Source organism: Bemisia tabaci, chromosome 2, assembly GCF_918797505.1.
Source record: "Bemisia tabaci chromosome 2, PGI_BMITA_v3".
NCBI classification, from domain to species: Eukaryota; Metazoa; Arthropoda; class Insecta; order Hemiptera; family Aleyrodidae; genus Bemisia; species Bemisia tabaci.
Window position 1 is genome coordinate 17699866 of NC_092794.1, and position 14596 is coordinate 17714461.

A 14596-nucleotide genomic window follows, 5' to 3' on the forward strand; every position below is an offset into this window, starting at 1 on the left:
ATAGAAGAAATAAAAAAAATCCTAGACCAATTTGCATTCTTTGCATGAGACCTTAAATCGTTGCTAAGTTATTTCTGCTATCCAACACTAATGACAGTCCTCGGGCTATTTTTCACATTCTCTACGCAGAAAAGCTCGAAAATTAGGTCCAGTGCGCTGGTGCATTTTAACACAACTCTGCCGTCTACAGGAAAAAGGCCCCAAAAAAGTCCAATCAACATTTTGCATTCATCTTCAGCACATACATACTGTTCTATTATGAGAAAACATGATCACTAACAATAAGATGTTTCATTTTGTACATTTTGAATTCTCAGTGGTTCGCCGCAGTTAGTTTAAAACTAAGGAGGATAGATAGTTGGTGGTTTTTTGGTTTTAAAACATTTTTCTGATGAAGTTGAAAAGAATCTAAAATGGAATTGCGGCATTTTTGCTGAGGACGGTAGATCTTAGTTAAGATTCTACAATCGTAATTCTTTAAAAGAATTACATAATTCTGCAAAATATTAAACTTTCTGGAAGGGTCTGCTCGAAGGTGCTAAGTCTCTGTGCCAGGCCCGCCACAAGGGGGGGGGGGGGATACTGGGTCCCTGGCATACCGGGGCCGGGTGCCCTGGCACCGGTGACGCAGGTGACAAACCACTACGAATTCATGTGTATAACCCTTGTCTCGTAGGGAAAAGTGAAAAAATTACCCTAAAAATTCCGCAAAAGGTGAATAAAGTTTCAAAAACACGCTAGGGCACTATAAAATTTTTCTTACCTTTTTAGAGATTTTCAAGATTTTGAGTATATGTAGAATGATATTTTTAGTAACTGTGTTTCATTTTCTTCCGTTGTCGGATGCTAAGAGGCTCTTTTCTGGGCATCCTCGACTTCATTGGCTTAACTATCTTGCCATAGACGTACGAAAGGGGAGTCCAGGGGGGCCCGGCTCCCCATAGAATTGAAAATTATCATCTGCCTCCTCAAAAAAAAATTTATAGATGTTTTGAATGCAACAATTCGAAAGTTTTTGGTGCTGAAAGTAAACAAAAAGGCGTAATTATTCTGCAGAAATTGATGGAAAATCTCCATCATAAGAGCTTCATAATGCGTCCAAATAGATTTAAAATTTCAAAAATTTCCTGGGGGAGGCTCCCCGGACCCCCCCCCCCCCCCCCCCTGTGCTAGGGGCCCAGGCCAGAAAATTGGTACCAGGGCCCGAGATGGGATGTGGCGGGCCTGCTCTGTGCTATGATTTGCCTTGGTAATAACAGTTATCACCTGGATAAAAGTCATCTCAAGCGAGTATCTTCCACTTTCAGAGACAAATACTGGCCAGAGGGGTGAAGCGGGCCTTAGCTTTAGTCCTTGGAAAATCCTGAAAGCTCAGAGTGTGGGATGTAGAAATATCAAACATTCTGGGTAGTTCAACTCTTTGCCGAAATGATAGGGAGAAGATTAGACATTTCTGAAAGAGAAAAAAACTGACTTCTGTGCAACTTATGCATTTCATATTAACTTTAAGACTAATTTCATGAATTCATTTCATTGGAGATTTGCAAAAAAAAAAGTGAAACAGAGTTGCCACAGAATTTAGAAAATGAAATTTTCTGGCATTTCCCTGACACATTTGGTACAACTCCCGGATGATTGCAGATATGCAATATGCTTAAAAATACTTAATTTGAAATAGTTTTTCGGCAAACTTTGTTGTTCAAAACGTCAAACCTATCCTAGAAAGCAAATAAAGCTGCATTTACAATTTTCCCTTGCACTTTCGTCATTTTCCCTGACATTTCCAGGTTTTCCCTAACTGTGGCAACCCTGGAAATGGCAGATTTGACACAAAATAAAACAGCGGTGGCAATAAGTGCTTCTTACTGATTAGTGGATTAGGTATGAAATCATTCAAAACACTATATTATTTAAAAACGAAGATAATTTTTTTTATTTACAGTCAGCAACATAAAAACCAAATTTCACGGTAACTACATGGTGAAAAAGGCAGAATAGGTTGATCAATGGAAGATTAGGTATTTCAGAACTCATATAATTACATTTGTTATTGAAATGACGAATACTACTACGAACCTTGAACATGCAAGTTAAGTCCAAAGCTCACCAGGTTTGAAAAAAAGGCAATTCTCTTCTTGAGAATTTAACAAAGTGTTACAGTGACTTAGTTTTTCCTACAAGAGAACACACACATTTTGTTCTGATATGTGACTGTGAGTGCAATGCTGAGAAGAAAGCTATTCTGAAGAAAAACAGTTAATTACAATTCCATTCACATTTGAAGTCATTGCGAAGACAACGTTTGATGACAAATTGAGCAAGAGTAAATGCCATTTTATGGTTTGAACTTATCTTGAAGGTGCACAAGTCTCTAATCGATGGTATACTTACAATACATAATAACTATCATATCTGCTTTCTTTTTCAAATACTGCCCTGCTAAAAAAAATGCTGCAAGAGCACTTGAATGTCGAACTGACAATATCAAAAAAGTAGGTATAAAACTTAGAATAGAGAACACTTAAAGAACTAAATGAGATGGATAATAAAATATTTCTGTTAACAGAGTTAAACTGCTATATAATGTCTTAACTTCAAAAAATCTTAAATCTATACAGAAAATAAGAACACCAAAATTAAAGCTAGATAATACTTTAACACTTGATGGAATATTGACGGGTAAACACCCAACCGGGTTCCAGAGTGGATATGAAGCAAACTTGTATCCAGTGGTTAGGAATAAAAAAAATAAAAAAATCAACCACTGAATGCAATTCACTAAATTTAATGGTAAACATTCATCACTAGACATATTCAATATATGCTCACTTGAAAAATAGCCGGTAATAGTGCTTTACAAAATTATATGAAAAGATCACTGAAAAAAAAAGGAAAAAAAAAAAAAAAAAAACTTACGCTATGGGAAGGGAAAAATAAAATAGAAAGAAGAGGTTTTCTAACTGCAGGAAGTAATTAGAACATGCACTAGTCATTCCTTTATCAGGTAACAGCATTTTGCCTAAATATATTACAAACAAAATTTTAAGGGCCTTATTCTTGTCTTCCTCTCTGAATACATTACGACACTTTAAAGTGTTGTGAAGGGATGGTTATTTAAAAAAAAAATACTTAAGCCCTTGCAATAGGGGTCCCTTACATTCCCACAAAGATTCATTTAAAAAATTAAACCTCAAAAAGAGCTGAACTGGAAAATAGAGCATCACAGACATTACAAAAATGGGATCTATATTTATGATGTCTTCAATGCTCTTTTCTTTAGTAAAGCTCTTACAGAGGTTTGAATATTTTAATGAAACTTTGAGGGAACAGAGGAGCCCTGCCTCGAAAGGACATACATATTTTCTTACAAGTTCATCCTAAAAAATGAGCTTCGAAATACGCTTTAAGGCGATTACATGTATTATTCTAAATAATGAGCTTTGAACAACACTTAAAGACAAAAAAAAAAAAAATCCTTATTAGTTTGTGTGTTTGACTATGTGAAAATACATTGACAGAAATTACCACCATCTTGTTTTTGAAAGAGTTCTATTGTAGCATTGTCTGGGATTTCCTCTCCATGAGCCGTTGAAGTATTTTGAATTCTCTTTCCATCATATAAAAACTTTATTAATGTTACATCGAGACCCTAAAACAAAAAAATACAATTTGGTTATTATCCGAGGAAGAGAAAAAAAAATTATACATGAACACAAAATAGAATTAGAAAATTCTTGAATTGTTTTCTGCTACTTTGAAGGTAGATGTTGTAGATGATTTTAAATTTGAAAAATCAGAAAATTGGCTAGGTCACAAAACTTTTTTCTTACTTTCATTTCAAGTGGTATACACAATTTCTTTGCATAGAAAAAAAGAGTAGACAGTAAAAATAGTCTCTTATTGTCTCTTAATTAATTTTCCTTTGGATTTTTTTGCAAATTCTGGTAAAATTATAGGTTCCTCCTTTTTGCAAACATGTTAATAGAAACTTCAATTTTTCTTACAAGTCTACGTTTTATAAGAAAATTTAAATGTAAAGCTTTGAGGTGTTCTACATTTTTCTGTAACACCCCCACAAAATAATACATAAACAAAAAAGAACAGCCCTATTGGCACCAGAAAACAGGGATAACTTCAAAATGTTTCTACGGACACATTTTCCATACAACATTTCCGATATACATTTTAGAAAAAAATAGAGAAACAATACTTTCAAATGTAGAGATAAGATAGACTTTCATTTTTAAAAACTGCTTGGAAAACGTTTCCAGAGTTCCTGAAACTCAAAACTTTTTCTTTCAATTTTTTTTTTTTTTTTTTTTTTTTTTTTTTTTTTTTAAAGGCACGTACATATTAAAATATCATACTTACTCAAGATACACATTTGTTGAATTTGAATTTCTTAATTTGCTTTAAATCTCAAAATGTAAATGCTTTTTGAAGGCATTAGAAATGAACGATATCAGCACTTCATCAAAGGCAGATATGTATCTTTGCTGTTTAGTTATCTGAAGAGGAATTACCAGCAGCCTGATTGTTGAAATTTTGTGTTTGTCGGGTACACATAGATGACCTAGGTTAAAAGGCAGAGCGTGATTGGTCGGCTTTGTCTTATTGCTACTATAATATTGTGCCTTTGTCAGGTGGAATGGACGACATACTATCGGAAACCTAAGAGGTGCCTTTAGCTTGTTGAGTTTCACCCGACATAGGCACGACAAAGCAGCGATAAGACATTGCCAACCCATCACGCTTCCCCTTCTAACCTATGTCATCTATTTCTACCCGACAAACACGAGATTTCAACAATCAGACTACAGCTGCCCTTGCAGCCGAAGGAGTTGAACTTCAAAACCATAGGTATTCAGAATAGGAATGACCTCTCTCAAAATGTGCCCGAATCATTTCAATGAAAAAGGAAACTAAGACTTTTGTTGAAACAACTTCCGAAAGACTGTGAAACATTTTTGAGATGGCTTATACAATTTTTCATCATTACCTTTAATTAGGTGCCATGAGCAGGTCCCAAGAAGGCCCCAAAAATGTCATGGAGACGTTCAAAGTATACAAAAAGTTTCTCATGAAAGGTTTCGGAAATGTGAAAATGTGTCAAATGAATTAAGGTGAATATTTTTAAGACCTAGTGTGCTGTCAGCTGGGTATTTAAGAAAGGTGAAAATTGAAGAAAGAAATTTCCTCCCTATAGGTGTAGACCTAATTTGTTTCCAGCCAAACTGGCAGCAAATTAGAGGTAACTTCATCCTTACCCTGTGAGAAGTTGACTCAACTGGTAGTTCATATGTAGTGGCAAAAATGAGGATGACTTATTCATGCATATTGCATCTTCCGGAAAGATCATGAAGCAAATCATATGTTGAGACTTATTGGGAGGCAGTATCATTTCTTTCAGATCTATTTACCTGTGAAATTTTTTCTGAAATGAGTGTTCAATGTTAAGTATTTTCAGGAACCGCATTTCTACAAATTTTCATGGAAGTTTCAGTTTCAGTGGGTTCATTTTCTCAGGAGCTTTAATTGATACCACAGGATAACAAGTTGCTTTGGGTTTCAAAATTCCATCACAAGGGTGTCTACACTCTTGCCGGAAAACAATTCTTCAAGGGGCTTTTCTTAGATAATTCAAAGTTCCATGACTTTCCGAGGTTTTCAGTGAATTGCCAAGAATAAGTCATCCCTTACCATGGTTTAACCTCTCTAAAATTTACAAACTGCTGATGGCTAAAACTTTTCACAAAGATTCTTAAAGCATTCAGCAGACATGAATTAAAAACGACTTGCAAAGTAATGAACGGTTGTTTCATTGAGTTTTAAAAAAAAGTTTTCTTCCACAAGGGAATTGCCTCCCTTTGGGTCAAGATCATACATACCTTCATTTCACAATATGTCCTCATCATTTTACCAAGAGGCGTGGTATCTTTTAAAATGAATTGTGAGATCGTGTTGTCGAACCCATTAACATTTAATCTGACCTGAAAACAAAAAAAATGAGTAAAAACAACTGAATTTACAAAGATTAGATGATCATTGCATCACTAGGAATGTGGGAGGACATTGAAGATTAGCCAGCAAAGATAAAAGCGACATGTACAAAAACTTTCAACCACTTACAGGAAAAACTATCAACAATGAAATCTTGCTGGGTCAAATTGTTTGGAGGCTGAGAGGAATTTCGACTTTAACAGCTTTTTGTCTGATACGTTTTGCTGCGAAACATGAAATAAGCTCAAAAATTCGAGCTCAGTGGCAACTGCAAGCTAAACTTTCAATAAGCGTGGTTTATGCATAGGTTATTTGTTAGATTGATTTTAAAATAAGAGCTCACAAGAAACAAGTGTTGAATGCATTGCCAATAAAGAAAATTGAAACCTCTAACTTTATGGAGCATAATAGGAATTGAAAAAAGAAACATAGATGCACAATGTTCAAAATTCCTCCAAGAACATTTCAGGCATCATTTGAGTGTATATCGTAACAAGCAGGCAACTACAGACATTTTTTGAACTAATCTTTCCAAATTCGCAAAATTTGATCATGAATTTTAAATTTTATAACTTGAATAATTTTGTAAAATTTTACCTCTTTAGATACTTTACTTCTCTTCAGGTTTTTTTTGCTTAGTTAAAATTTTTTTCAACAATACTTTAGTCTTTAATCTTTGAATTTTTCAAAATTGTCAGTTCTTAGGTTGAATCTGTTGATAAAATTTAATGGAATGACAATTCTTCCGAATTAAAATTCTTAAATTGAAAATACAAAGTTTCATCCGCATAAAAATATGATCAAAGGACATCAAAAGTCACAGATTTTGAAGTTGTTTCTACCAGGTTTCCCTCAAAAACACAGGTCTATCATTATAGCTCATTTCTCTTTTTTTAAATCATTTCTTTCATTTTCCCACAACCAACCTTCAAATAGTTTTAGCTGAAGATTCGTTAATGTAAGTATTTGCACAATAAAAATTGATTGATCTTTTCACAGACTCTTTGACATATTTTTTGAGAACTTCGATCATATGCCATTTCTAGGATGTGAAGTATTGGCAAAAATAAGAGAGCAAAAGCATAAAACTAAACAGCGCTTTTTACATGCCACACAAATAAGTACACCTCTCCCAAACTCAAGACCCTAACTCTAGTTACGTATCAGTTACAGTCCTAAAATGATTTTAATCCATTTTCTGGGTTGTTCCTACTCTCGCTCTCCTTCCATTCTCACTTTTCTTTTTCTTTCTTTCTTCTTTTGTCAAAGGGAAGGACTATACCACTCCCCACCCTACAGATCTGTCACTGATATTTTACACAATTCCATACACTTGCCATCACCTGCAAGCACTTGATATGTTAAAGGAAAAATGAGAAAAAAAGGACAGTAAATCAACTTGAGGAAAACCATTTTAATATCCCTTTCCTTCAAGGATCATTCCAGTCCAGGCATGAACAGATGTCCAATTTGTTGCCAGCTCAAGATGGTCTTATGAGGAAATGATTCCAGCACCAACTTGGGCACAGTGACCCTTTTGACCACAGGCGGGCCGACGATAGTCACCAACGAAGCCAACGAATAGCCGATCAAGTTCAAGCATACCTAGTGCTACAAGATCTGCACTTGCAAAATTGCTTCCTGGGATTGAATGTTTTTATTTGTTTTGTTCAAACACTGATTTAAAAATTACAAAGTTTAAGTACTTCCTATCAAAATAGATGGATTAGCATAGCATCTAGTGGATAGGACAACTATTATGATCCTTTTGAGTTTTGAGATTGACTGCAGACAAGTCTTTGTTGCGAATACTGAGAGAATAAGTAAAATCTTTTGATGTAGGTAGATTGTGCAGATATAGGTGCCAACAGAAATAAAAAAAAAAAAAAATAAATAAAAATATGACCTTTCTAGATGACTTTGTATGACCATTTTTTGTAAAAAAGTTTGACCGAAAGGCTAATAAAACTGCTTTCAGTTCCTATTAAGAAATGGTATGCAGGGAATTGAAGAATCGCAATATCACATACTTGAGTAAATTGGCTGCATGAGCGAGATTTATGACCCAAAAATTGAGCAATAAAACAAAAATATGACAATTTTACATACCTTTCAAAACTATAATTTTAACACCCAAATGAAAATAAGCTATGACCTGATGTGACTTATGAGCTGAAGATACCCTGATGATACCTACTGCCCAAGTAGCACAGTGCAACGAAAATATTGAAATTAAATTGCAATGTGATTTCAATAAAATTGTAATTTTTTTACCATTAAATTGCAATATTTATCCATCCTTTAGATGATTTGTGCCCATTTTAAACAATCAACAAAATGAGCTCCATGTGACAGAAACATAGGCAATAAACAAAAGTTGCATTGTGAAAATACGACTTATTTCAATTTTTTGCGATAAGTTTCAATAAATGGGGCCTCTTCAAATAGGAGCTACGCAAAATACACAACATTCAGTGAAATTGCAAAAATGTTATTATGTAATTGCTACTTATTGCAATCTGTGCTACTTGGGTGGTTTTAAAGTCGTACACAGCTGTTAGAATAGTCTGAATTTAATGAGTGATTATTCATTTCATCACTTCTACGAAGAAAAGCTACTTAAGTAAAATGATTACTTACCTTATTTGGTTTTCTTTCTTCATTTTGATCTGACATATTGAAATTCTGAAAAATAATGAGAGAGAACTTATTGATGTTACCAAACGCTAAATTTAAGAAACATCAAAATACAACTAAAGAATATAGATTTGAAGAACCAAAAGCAATGGTCAAAGTGCAAAACATAGTATCTTTATTTGCGATGTTGCAGAATTACTGCAGTACCTACTTTATTTTTTTGTTAGAAAACACTTGTCGACAGAATTTCTTGAAATCTTCTTTGATTTTTCTGCTCTGTTTGCAGATTATTCAGCATTGCCAAACTAAAAATTTGGCTAGTTTCTTTTTGAAGAGGCTAAAATGGGATCGCAAATTCTGAAACACTGTAATGGAGATATGTGGTTCCGAACTTTGGCCAGTGATTGGCTAAAACCATTTTCGGCTAATATGAGCTATTTTGGAACAGTTTCAAAGAGGGGTCATTGATTGCAACGTGTTTCATCAGAGAAGTGCCTTTTGGTCCGGAACGTACCCTTTATGATCTCTCAAGCTCATAATTTGTGACTATTTTTTTGGACTACTTGAACTATCTGTGAAAATCATTGGCGAGACACGTGATACATAATGTTCAAATTGTGTTTAAATTTGGGGAGTCAAACTTTCAATCGCTTATCTGATAAGTATAATTGGACAGAATTGAGGTGGTTCGTCCAGCTCAAGTGACGTGGTCGAACTGGCATGCAATATATCGCATTGATTAGATCGAAAATCTCGGCAGATTTTGAATTCTTAGCCAAAAAAAGTACGATGGCCCCTATGCATGAGCCTGGAGAATCAATTAGTACTCAAAAATTGGCAAAGTTCAGAGAAACGAATTCAGAGTCCTGTCTGGAAAAAAACCTCACAACGATTCAGAAATCGATAACTGTAACAAATGTAAGGTTTTATCCTGAACAGGATTCTGCTTTCATTTCTCTGAATTTTGCCGATTTTTTTAATTAAAATGATTCTTCAGGCTCATGCACACATCGTCCATGTTTTGGGTAAAAATACAAAATCTGCTGAGATTTATGGCCTCATCAATGGGATGCATCACATGCTGGTTCGACCTCGTCAGGGAGCTTTATGAATCACCCTAACATATCTCATCTTACTGTGTGGTTCCTACTATTGCTTGCAGTCCAGAATAGTAGGTCCTGCAATGGACTTGAAATCACAGAGTACATACAGTTGTGATGTAAATGCGAGAGTTGACACCATGTTCTGCTCGACGAGTTCCAAACCAGGTGTGCGCAGAGCTTCGGTCACTTTTCCGACACATGTTCGATCCAAAATGGTGGTGTGGGATACATATTAATTCCTAACTTTTTTGTTTACATCAGATGACCGGGTACCCATGTATCAAAAACAATCAATTATGTACTATTGAAAAAGTGACCTGGCATCACACGGGAGTCTCGGAATTCAGGACCTAGAAAATGCTTGAAAATGGCACCAGCTCTCCAACTTACATTACGACTCTATGTTATTATGCTTGAAATCTATGTGTAGCCTACCCATTGAGGTATTGGAGATATCTCCGTATGCTAAGAGAACTTCGGCACGCCTTGGGACACCCCATGTGCATGGCAATGCTGATGGATTAGTTCTCAGTACTGATGGATGACAAGAAAATGTGACGGTTTTGGTTGCTTACAAAAACCATTTAAGTACTTACTTTTGGTGGTTGCAAAGTGGCAAATTATGATATGAAAAAGATGAAATAATGAAGTTAAAGTTCCAGACATCCAGACCAGACCAATACCAGACACCACAGCCACACAAGAATAGTTTTGTTTACTTTACGAGCACTCAGGTAAGATCCCAATTTTTACTACAAACAGTAAACCACGTGTTATTTGAAAAAACTCCGTTGATTAAATACTTCAGCCCAGACTCGATATATTGTTTTCAATTTTTTGTACAATAATGCAAATAAATCCTCTAATAAATAACACTAATTAAGATGCATTGATAAAAATCGTCGTGACCAAGACCTGCATTGCTATTGCTAGTGCTACTTTGATTTGCTTATTTGGTAATACACTGTGATGTTTCCCGCTAAAATTCTGGCGGGATTTTCAAAAAGACGGGGCACCTGTCTCAATCCGAATGCTCCGCTAACGAGAGGTGGCGGAGGGGAGAAGAGGACGGGAGGAGGGAGGGCAGGAACTAGAAAGGACAGAAGAATGTATTGTGGAACCAGGTCCCAGAGACAATAGGCTGGGGTGCTCGACCTTAGCAAGTTGCGGGAGGCCTGAGAGTCCCTTTGGAACCCTCCAGGAAATGGGAGACAGTAGGAGAGGAGGTCTGGCAACACTGCACTTGCTGGCTTGCTGCTCTCATTTTGCGTTCCTCTAAGAAACTTGCCGTAAGACGCAAGGGAGGAAAACAAAGGAGGGCTGCAGCTGGGTGCAGTGGAATGCAGTTTCTCTTTTTCCCGTTGTCTTGCATTTCCGAGGCACCCATCGGTCTCCCGGATTAGAGGACTGATGAGCGTGGGTGGTGATTGGGACCAATCAGAAGTGATTTGGCAAGAGTCACTTGGGCTTGGTCAACAATCACTTGTGGACGGGTCGGTCCGTCGTAATTCAGTTAAAAAGAAAAGACATTTTTATTTTATAATAAATATGTTTTATTTACACTGCGGGTAATTATAGGTAGTATTCAATAAGTTCAAAAATTAAGTAATAGCTAGTATTTTATAAGCTAAGTTAAAATAAGCATTTTAAAGACAATTTTTTAGGTCTAAATGCATCTCTGTACAAATGTTAGTTATTTTGTGCATAAAAAAAAAAAAAAAAAAAAAAAAAAAAAAAAAAAAAAAACCCTGATGCCTAGGTGGATTCAAGGAGGCTCTCACTCGAAAAACTATCGCGGATTCGTAACGTCGAGAAATGTAAGTCCCTAATTAAGTTGGCCCTTTGGGCCAACTTCTCTCATTTAGCTCCTTCGCATACAAAATGTTAGGTCGGGTACGGTAGTTAAGTTTGCGGTTTAGTGTTTTGTTATTTGCTCATGTTTCTATTTTCTTGTTCGGTTGTCATTATTATTCAGTATATATATTTATCTTTTCATTTATTCCTCTTGCCTTTTATCATTGTTTCTTGTGTATGCGCTAGCTGGCCGCAGCACAAATGTTGTATTAACTGCAAACTTGAATTCATTGGTCACATCAACTACTTTATTTTCAAAATGGCAAACATTTCTCCCTCATTGAAATTTTCATCCTCACTAGAAACATTTTAGAGTACACGAGCAGGAGATCGGTTGCGTCTATTATTTATCACTCAAAATAGAAAATTTAAAATCACGGTTGTACAATAATTGTCTATTGCGCTGTAGGCACCGTTTCAGATCCATGCCATCGGCACGCTATTGGTCTAACGCTTTCTATTCTTACCCGAAAGTTTTATATGTTCTTTTGAAAAATGAGAGGGATCAGCAATTGAAATACTGAATAAAAAGAAAAGCAATTTGAAATGCATTCTTTATTCGCATACTCATGTCAAAGTTTGTTCTAGATTTGTGAAAGATGGCACGAGAACAACAGCACAAAATTAAACCGCGTGCACCACGGTCGGAAGGAGTCTCACAACCAGGTAGGTATGTTATGTTGCCTTCGCTCGATTTGAAGGCGCTTTGAAGTCTTGTACTTTATGGCACTTGCGAATACCATACAGCCATACTTTTTACGTCCTCTACCCACATGCAAACCGCCGCGCCGCATTGTACCGCTGCCCCCCCCCCCCTCCTTTATATAATACATTAGGCATTATACATTTTTACTACTTTATATTTCAAAAATACGTAAAAAATCGTTTATCTCTTTATTCCAGAACATTAAATGATTCAAACTTTGAAAGCCGAATATCCGCACAAGTCTATTCTGCAGTACTGCCTTGCTAAGGAAGAGCGCCGTATGAACACTCGAGAGTTGCCAAATTTTCTCGAGGAAAATATGTATTTTTGAAGAAAGTTTTTTCCTTAAATTTTTTAGATATTTTAGATTAAATTACGAACGATCTTTCCTGAAAAATTGGAGGAGATATTATATTCACAAATTTCACAGAAAATGTTTGATTTGTCGAAGGAAATTTGGCAACGTCTGATGGCTTATACGGCGTTCTTCCTTATAGCACAGCAGAGTACCTCGATGTCAGTTTGAAAGAAATAATAATAATAATAATAATTTATTTTATTTGTAAATGAACATTTATAACGGCGAAAACAAATGTGACAACTGAGAAAAGCATGACGATTTATGATTATTTATTCGGAGTCAAAAAGGTTATAAAGGATTCAAAGGGCTCTTTTCTTATGAAGCACGCGTGAAATGTTCATTATATGAGTCAAACGCCTTTACAGCGGCGATTAATGACTCTACAAACCGCAAAACCGCGTTCTTGCACTATGAGGACAGGTAAAACTAAGCTGGAACGCCTTCAATTGGACGTATTTCTGCCCAAACGGAACTATGTGCATTAAAACATGAGCCCTGAGATCCATAAGAATATATGTAAAACAGGGCTCTCATCATAATGCACATAGTTCCGTTTGATAGAAATACGTCCAATTTTCTCTCTATGCACTATAGACAGTCATTGATGAGGAAATAGTTGCACTCAGGCGTTTCTTACACCGTGGGTCTAAAATTACGAACTAAAATGGTACTATTCTTGTATCGTTTGTGAAATAAAACGAAAAATTCGGGCAATGAAACGAGGAATCCAGTCATGCAATTTTTAAATCAGCTGAGGTCATTTTTTTAAGGTTGACCATGTTATACTTTCTAATTGAGAACAAATTCATTTGTATTCAGGTGTTAGTTATTTACAAACCATCAAGCTTGAAATTTTCATTTTACAATCACGCGATTAAATTGAGGGGGGCTATTTTTTATGCGTTTGGCAGACAGAAAGAAAAGGAGCAATATAGGTATTAAGTTCAAAAATAGAGAAATGAGGGTTTATAGCTTACTTTGTTTCACCTACCGAACTTAGTGTCACAATCGAATCTTAAGTCTCCAATCCAATCTACTGACTTTTTTCTGGATATTTGAACTATAATATTTGAATTATCAGAATACTGCAGTTTTTTCATTGCAGAGTTACTTTTTTTTTAAAACTGATATTAATAAATTTTCATTAATTTGACGTAACATCGATGGTGGAACTGCAGAGGTGCGCATCCCGGTTATTGCCACGTTGCATGATTTCCTGTGCTGTCACACTTTATTTTCTACGTGGAAAATTCCTGAACGTCATTCTTTGAAAATTCCAGTGATTTTTCCTTTCTCCGTGAAGAATATTCTGTGAAAAACTTGAAGCCATGATGTTGGTTTGGTCTCCTTTAAAAAAAAATTAAAAAAAAAAAAATAAAAAAAAAAAATAAAATAGGAACGAAGATTCGGAAATAATGCAACCGGGATACGCATTCTTGCAGTTACACCATCGATAGAGTCTCTTGTCGCAGATCTCGGTTATTAGCTATTACTTAAAAAAATAAATAAAAATATATAAAAATAGAAAAATAATAAATAGATAAATAATAATAAAAATAGATGAAAATAGATAAAAATAGAAAAATAAAATAAGAAGCAACGTTACAGACTGTCTACAAATAGGAAAACTTTTTGTTTTATCTCGGCTTTTAAAGTTTCTCAAAGGCTTCAATTATTTTCTAAATCACTGTTAATTAGAAAATCTACCAAAATAAAAACAACAAAATAGTCTTGTCTGGTCTGTTTTTGCAACGTTGTCAATCATCAAAAAAAAATATGACATGTTTAGAATCACCGCAATGTTTCAATTGCTCTTGAAAAATCTAATTGTATTAAAAAGTAGAGCCAGGTTCCCGAACTGCTTAAAGTTACGGAAAACTTTATTTTAATTTCTGAATCCATACAAATTGCTTGTTTTGGAGTTTACTGCTTACA

At 35.2% G+C, this 14596-nt stretch overlaps 1 protein-coding gene across 1 annotated transcript; it reads right to left on the reverse strand.

Annotated features, from left to right (window-relative positions):
- Nucleotides 1-1906: 1906 nt before the first annotated feature.
- On the reverse strand, nucleotides 1907-10719 carry LOC109030497 (small ubiquitin-related modifier 2-A). Its single transcript, XM_019041489.2, has 4 exons — nucleotides 10337-10719; nucleotides 8641-8685; nucleotides 5889-5990; nucleotides 1907-3649 (listed from the first exon to the last, which is right to left on the reverse strand). The coding sequence occupies exons 2-4, from the start codon at nucleotides 8674-8676 to the stop codon at nucleotides 3497-3499; spliced, it is 291 nt and encodes a 96-aa protein (XP_018897034.2). The 5' UTR covers nucleotides 8677-8685; nucleotides 10337-10719; the 3' UTR covers nucleotides 1907-3496.
- Nucleotides 10720-14596: the final 3877 nt, after the last annotated feature.